The sequence below is a fragment of the Phoenix dactylifera genome, chromosome 8, assembly GCF_009389715.1.
Source record: "Phoenix dactylifera cultivar Barhee BC4 chromosome 8, palm_55x_up_171113_PBpolish2nd_filt_p, whole genome shotgun sequence".
In the NCBI taxonomy this organism is placed as follows: Eukaryota; Viridiplantae; Streptophyta; class Magnoliopsida; order Arecales; family Arecaceae; genus Phoenix; species Phoenix dactylifera.
Window position 1 is genome coordinate 5,654,815 of NC_052399.1, and position 7,097 is coordinate 5,661,911.

General features: G+C 43.4%; 2 protein-coding genes across 2 annotated transcripts; one reads left to right on the forward strand and one right to left on the reverse strand.

Moving 5' to 3' along the window:
* Window positions 1–615: 615 nt before the first annotated feature.
* Window positions 616–2,568, reverse strand: LOC120111471 (collagen alpha-2(I) chain-like). The gene has a single exon (XM_039128525.1). It carries the CDS (start codon window positions 2,566–2,568, stop codon window positions 616–618), a length of 1,953 nt encoding a protein of 650 aa, XP_038984453.1.
* Window positions 2,569–5,650: 3,082 nt separating this feature from the next.
* On the forward strand, window positions 5,651–6,463 carry LOC120111537 (16.9 kDa class I heat shock protein 2-like). Its single transcript, XM_039128779.1, has one exon. The coding sequence runs from the start codon at window positions 5,738–5,740 to the stop codon at window positions 6,209–6,211; it is 474 nt and encodes a 157-aa protein (XP_038984707.1). The 5' UTR covers window positions 5,651–5,737; the 3' UTR covers window positions 6,212–6,463.
* The last annotated feature ends 634 nt before the right edge of the window (window positions 6,464–7,097 follow it).

The window sequence follows — 7,097 nt, forward strand, 5'->3', positions numbered from 1 at the left end:
AAAAAGGTTTCCCCCCCATCTTCTCCTGTGAACCAACAATACAATTAAGGTCCCCTGCCATCAACATTGGGTAGCCCAAACTGATAGCCTGAGAAGCTTCATCCCACAAGACCCTCCTGTCCCTGTACTCAGTACTAGCATACACCCCTGAAAGGATCCAGGGCCTCCTATCTCCCTCCGAAATCACCATCAGTACCTCCTGATTGCAGACATTGAAACAGTCCAGCTTGCATCGTCCCAATCCCCAGGTGACAATAATACCTCCCGACAAACCATGGGACTCCACTGCATAAAACCCCCACGATCTCGGTAACACCCTTCTAGCTTTCTGTAAGCTCCTTCCGGACAGCCGAGTCTTAAATAACACACAGATGTCGGGATTGTGCACATGCACCAACCTCCGAAAAGCAGGGGCAAAAGAAGGTTTCCCCGCCCCCCGACAGTTCCATAATATAATCTTCATAAAACACCCAAGGAGTTCGCACAGCCCACCTCCCTGGAACTGTTGCTGGAACCTGCTCCCCCCTCCGTACTCCCTGCACCACCTAGATCGACACTGGACTGCCCCTTAGTTGAAGCCATTAATTGGACAAGCATACGGCGGTGCTGCTCCCCCTATTCCCCCTGTGCCATATGGCACGCTGAAGCCATCTTCTCGGAGCCCAATCCTGCTGGCTCACCTTGCTTCCCCCCTGAGACCAACTTCTCCACAGCCACCCCCGAATCCCCACTCAAAGTCTTCCCCTTCGCCTTAAGAGAGGAACCGTCCACTGTTCGTGCCATTTGGCACGGGTCGGATGAGGAGCCATCAACAGAAGCGACCGGCTTCAACGAACCACCGCCGCACCTGTCCTCCGCACCGCCGAGCCTCAGTTCCGTCACCCCCGGCACTTCCCCAGCCACCACCGACTCCCCAGATCCGGGCACACCTACCGCCACCGAGAGAGCCGGGGCCAGCCGCAGTCCGGTGGCCACACCCCCCCGCAGTGAAGCGCCGGCAACTCCCCTGGAATCAACCACCCGAGGAGGCCGGCCACGGGCTGCCGCAGACGGTGGGGGGGAGCTCTTGCTCCTCCGACGGGCGGTCAGCATCGGCCGTCCGGCCTTCGTAGTCGAGGGCGTCGCCCGGCCGGCCGCTTGAGAGGGAGCACCCACCATCGGGCCCAAAAGCTTTCGATCCCCAGGCGGGCTCCTGGCCCTCTTCATCGGACTGGGGCCCGACCCACCTGGGCTCGGGCCATGGCTTGACTTAGGCCTCGCCTCGGCCCGGTCCAAGTCGAATTCGGCCCGGCTTGATTCCGGCCGGGATCCGGACTCGGCGCCCGACCCCGAATCCAAACCGGGTTGACTCAGGACACCCGGCACGGCACCTGCTCCAGCTACGGAGACGTCCTTCTCCGGCGTCCTCCGGCGAGCTACCTTCGTGGGTTTCTGCCAGCCTTCGAGATCTATCGGGGAGCCCGAAGGGACCGAGCTGTCACCCGTTCGCCCCAGCTCGCCGCTTGGGATAGGCGAGGAGATTTTCCTCGCCGCACTATCCTTCTTCTCCGTCCTCCGGGGAGCCGCCGAGGTTGCCTTTCGGAAGCCTAGTCGGTTGGTGACTAACCACGGACCAAAGAAGCCTTCCTCACCGGATCCATCGACCTTCCTCTCCGCCTGCGGGGGAGCCTCTGCTGCGCCCTTCCCTTTAGCATTTCCCCCTCGGTCTGGCTCCTCCACCCCAGTGTTCTTCCCCATCGGCGTCGGGAGTGGGAACTCGCAAACCACCGACGAGTGTCCAATCCGACCGCATCTGGGACACGGAGCAGGTAAGCTTTCATACATGAATCCCTGCCAGAACTTCTCATCCCTCCCCTCCGATCTACCCTGCACAAAAGTCCCGGGTGTGAGCGGATCTGAGATGTCTAGCTCGATCTTCACCCTGGCAAACCCATACCGCTTCCCCTGCGCCGTAAAACCATCTAGCTCCAGTGGGTTACCAGCTCTCGCCGCTATCCGGAAAATCGTCTCCTTCTTCCAGTAGTCCAACGGCAAGCCGGGCAGTCGGAGCCATACAACGACCCTCCCAATGCCACTGGACCCCGGAATGAAGTTGGGCCGCCACCGGTCAACGGCGAGCAGCTGTCCAGCCACCGTCCAAGGACCATTCTTCAACACCGCCTCCCGATCCTCTTCATTGGCAAAACGGATGGCACTGCAGCCGTCCGCCAACATGAAACCTTCAGCATCATACGACATTTTCCCCACTCGCCTCACCTCCTTAACCACCCAATCCACCGGGATGTTCCGCCCCAAGCTCCTCACCAGGATTGTCGTGTTCCTCCACTCTGCCCGGACACCTTCCAGATCCTCCTCTGGCACCACCACCGCATCAGTGAAACGGCTCTGCACCGCTTCCAGATCGCGGGGAGAGATCCGGTGACGGGTCCAAGCCGGAGGCCTCGGGCCCCCTTTAGCAACCTCCGCCCACGACGACCGCTGCGCCTCATTCCCCAGGTTTGTTTTACTCATTTCTCCAGGCTGACCCGCCGCCGGCGCTGCCGACGAACCCCCACCAGAGTCGGCCATGCCACACTCTGGCAGGCGTTCGACGAAATTCCCCTGAGATACACCCCCAATACCCGAATCTCAAAGCACTCACTCACTCACTCACTCACTCACTCAAAAGAAAGAGAAAGCTTTACATGAATGCTTATTTGCATCAAAGGATTCAAATTTCTATGGAATTTCTATAAGTAGAAATATAGTTACTAGTTTCTCGGATGGCAAGGAGAATGGTTTTACAGATCTTGAGAGTGGACTCCTTGCTCAGAACTCGATAGCAGCACCCATCCCGCACGGAACAACCATCATTAAAAGATTCTCTCAGTGAAGGTAATAAGCTGAAAGTTTTGATTTCAAGATTTTATTTTTTGTAATAAGAGATTTAAGCTGAATTTTTTTTTTCTTTCGGACCAGATCAATTCAAAAGTTACATTTTTCTTAGAGTGGAGATTGAATTCTTAAATAAAAAAATAATCTAATTAGTAGCCTTTCTAATGTACAAAATAATAGGTGATATACATGATATAAGTCATTTATTCTTAATTATGATATAAAATAAAATAAGTAATTTAACTAATATCTAACCAATAAAAATAATGGTCATGATGTCAAAACTTAAAAGTATCAAATAGCATATATTTTAATAATATATTAATTATTAATTAAATCCTCGTGTTGTGAGAATTGCTATCTGAAATAATTTATATTTATATTCAAATTATTAAAAAATTAACAATATGTTATACAAATACTAAGAAATATAATTCAAGAAATATATGGGGATGAAGATATATAATAGAAATTTAGGAAAATCAAGAGCAATAGAATATCTCATTAAAATACTGGAAATACAAATTTTGAAGTTACTAAAAATGACAATGTATGAATAAAATAAGAATAAAAAGTTTAATAAAAATATATAAATAAATTTTAAAATTTAATAATTATTAGATAGGAATGATGCAAAAATGATTAAAAATAGAAAGTAAAAAATATATATTATTAAAAACTTATAAATCACAATAATAAACGAAAATAACCAGTCAACCTAAATATTAAAATTGACTTATATTTCTTTTTTTTTTGTGCATTTCTCCGTCGCATCTACACAATGAAAACAAAATCTTGAATTCCATGCTTTCCCATTCCAAGTCTGTTTCGATTCCCTTCCGATTCTTTTTGATTTTTGAGAGCCAAATATATTGTTAATCCAACTAGAAGTTATCTCAAAAGAAAAAAAATTAAAAATATAAAAAAGGGGAAGCTTGAGATGTTGCCCTTACAAAATGGAGACAAAAATATATAATTACATAGTAGTAGAAATACATTATCATTTTGACATCATATTTACGTCAACATAATAACAATAAAGCTAATGCTCGCAGAATTAGTTGGGTAACATTTATTCAGGTAGAAATATCTTCTAAGAATATTTAAATTTTTTTATAATTGCTATTGATGCCTATAATCAAAAAATTGGTAATTTCTTGGGACAATAATAATAATAACAGCGCTGCCTAACATTTTAAAGAAAGTAGTATGGTACACATGATACAAAGACACGGAAGGTTGCAAGTGAGCTGATAGGCTTTGGGTTCTCTCTCTATTTATTTTGCTTCTTTTATGTTCTTTCCCTTCTCTGTCAGTTACATTATGTCCCATAACTTCCCCTTTTCTAGTTTTGTCGTTTGAAAAAAACAGATTTATTTCTAAGTGATCTTAAAATACTAGAAATACAAATCAAGAGCAATAGAATATCTCATTAAAATACTAGAAATACAAATTTTGAAGTTACTAAAAATGACAATGTATGAATAAAATAAGAATAAAAAGTTTAATAAAAATATATAAATAAATTTTAAAATTTAATAATTATTAGATAGGAATGATGCAAAAATGATTAAAAATAGAAAATAAAAAATATATATTATTAAAAACTTATAAATCACAATAATAAACGAAAATAACCAGTCAACCTAAATATTAAAATTGACTTATATTTCTTTTTTTTTGTGCATTTCTCCGTCGCATCTACACAATGAAAACAAAATCTTGAATTCCATGCTTTCCCATTCCAAGTCTGTTTCGATTCCCTTCCGATTCTTTTTGATTTTTGAGAGCCAAATATATTGTTAATCCAACTAGAAGTTATCTCAAAAGAAAAAAAATTAAAAATATAAAAAAGGGGAAGCTTGAGATGTTGCCCTTACAAAATGGAGACAAAAATATATAATTACATAGTAGTAGAAATACATTATCATTTTGACATCATATTTACGTCAACATAATAACAATAAAGCTAATGCTCGCAGAATTAGTTGGGTAACATTTATTCAGGTAGAAATATCTTCTAAGAATATTTAAATTTTTTTATAATTGCTATTGATGCCTATAATCAAAAAATTGGTAATTTCTTGGGACAATAATAATAATAACAGCGCTGCCTAACATTTTAAAGAAAGTAGTATGGTACACATGATACAAAGACACGGAAGGTTGCAAGTGAGCTGATAGGCTTTGGGTTCTCTCTCTATTTATTTTGCTTCTTTTATGTTCTTTCCCTTCTCTGTCAGTTACATTATGTCCCATAACTTCCCCTTTTCTAGTTTTGTCGTTTGAAAAAAACAGATTTATTTCTAAGTGATCTTAATTTTTTCTTGATATATAGTTTTACTAACTTGTACCTTTCTCCATTTTGCAATTGTAGAATCACGCGTCCCTTTCTTGCCCAATTCTTCCCCATTCTACCTCTAAGACTAAAGAGCATGAACCGTTAGATGCTAGAAGTTACTCGGCGGGAGCTGCTAAATGGCAAATACCCATCTGGGCCAAGGATGCAAACCTGGTCGATCCATGAATGACAAACCCAGGTCCAGGGTACGAAAACCAGCGATCCTACGCCATCAGATGGCACTTGAAACGAGCCCATGGGCCAAAAAGCCGGGCCAGCCCCAGGATTTCCTTGTCAACTAGAGGCTTCCGGAATTCTGGCGTTGCTTTCGCGCTCCTACACGCATGGAGAATATTAGGAAGAGCGGAAACTGGAAACTTCAAGACCTCTCCTCCTCCTCACTTATAAATACTCCAGTATCCGATCCCGAACGCATCATCTTGAAGCCATTCAAACGTCTCCAAGTGAAGAGATCCTTAGCCAAATTTATTGTCGCCAACCGGTAGAGTTTCATTTAGAAGAATGTCGATTGTCAGGCGGAGCAACATCTTCGACCCCTTCTCCCTCGACGTCTGGGATCCTTTCCACAGCTTCCCTTTCGACACCTTCCGCGCCCTCGCGGAGTCCCGCCCCAGCTTCGTCAGCGAGACCTCCGCCTTCGCCAACACCCGAATCGACTGGAAGGAGACCCCGGAGGCCCACATCTTCAAAGCCGACCTCCCCGGGGTTAAGAAAGAGGAGGTGAAGGTGGAGGTAGAGGAGGGCAGGGTCCTCCAGATCAGCGGCGAGCGCAGCAAGGAGAAAGAGGAGAAGAACGACAAGTGGCACCGCGTCGAGAGAAGCAGCGGCAAATTCCTCCGGCGGTTTCGGCTGCCGGAGAATGCCAAGGTGGACCGAGTGGAGGCGTCCATGGAGAACGGGGTGCTGACGGTGACCGTGCCGAAAGAAGAGGAGAAGAAGAAGCCCGAGGTGAAAGCCATCGAAATCTCTGGTTGAATTCATACAAGAAGCGGTGCATTCTAGAGGCGTTCGTTGGTGATGCTGCAGCCTCTTTCTTTCGAGGGAATAACGAGTATGTGTCGTTGTATAAGTGTTTGCATGTGTTAGCGCGCCTTCTTGTCTCTGAACGTCTGTTGAAGGGTATCTAATGTAGTCGTTTGCCGCTTTGCAATGAAATAAGAAGAGTCTTTGCGAATTTACTTGGATATTTTATCTCCCTCTTTTTGAATGAAAGCATGATTTCTTTTCTTTTTTTGTCTTTGATCAAAGGGGAGTCCAAGGTGCATCATGGCAGGCCCAAGATTTTGTTTTGCTTTTTAAAAACAAGATTTTAATCAATCCATTATCAAGGTAATTAATAATGAATTTTCAGGTTTTGCTAAAATGTCGAAGAAAGAGGATCAGTTGAAACCACCTCGACGACGCTTCTCTGGTTCCTCTGTTTCTCATCATGTACCGCAAACAAAATGCATTCCTTAGATGTAAAGGTATTTTGTTTAGATTTTTTACAAATACTCTCCTAAATATTGGATTTTATATAAATATTTTTTTAAAATTGATATTTGCATGTATACCATCGTAAAATACTTGTTTTGTTATTTTATCTTTTTTTTGTTTTTATTTTTGCATATGTACCCATGCTATCTAACGACATTAAAAACTTAATGGTTTCAAATTAAAAATGACTAAAATATTTTTAATGGGTAGACATGCAAATAGATCGTGATCCCGATAGCAGAAAAAGCAAATAGAAACAATAACGTAATTTTAAAATTTTATTTTATTTTTAATTAATATAAATATGATTTTTCTTAACATCGTTAGAACAACCGTTATATTACGGATATTTGTACAATAACCGAGTTTTATGAGGGTATATATT

Excerpts from the sequence above, each read along its gene's own strand:
- LOC120111471 (XM_039128525.1), bottom strand. The coding sequence starts at position 2,568 with ATGGCCGACTCTGGTGGGGGTTCGTCGGCAGCGCCGGCGGCGGGTCAG.
- LOC120111537 (XM_039128779.1), top strand. The coding sequence starts at position 5,738 with ATGTCGATTGTCAGGCGGAGCAACATCTTCGACCCCTTCTCCCTCGAC.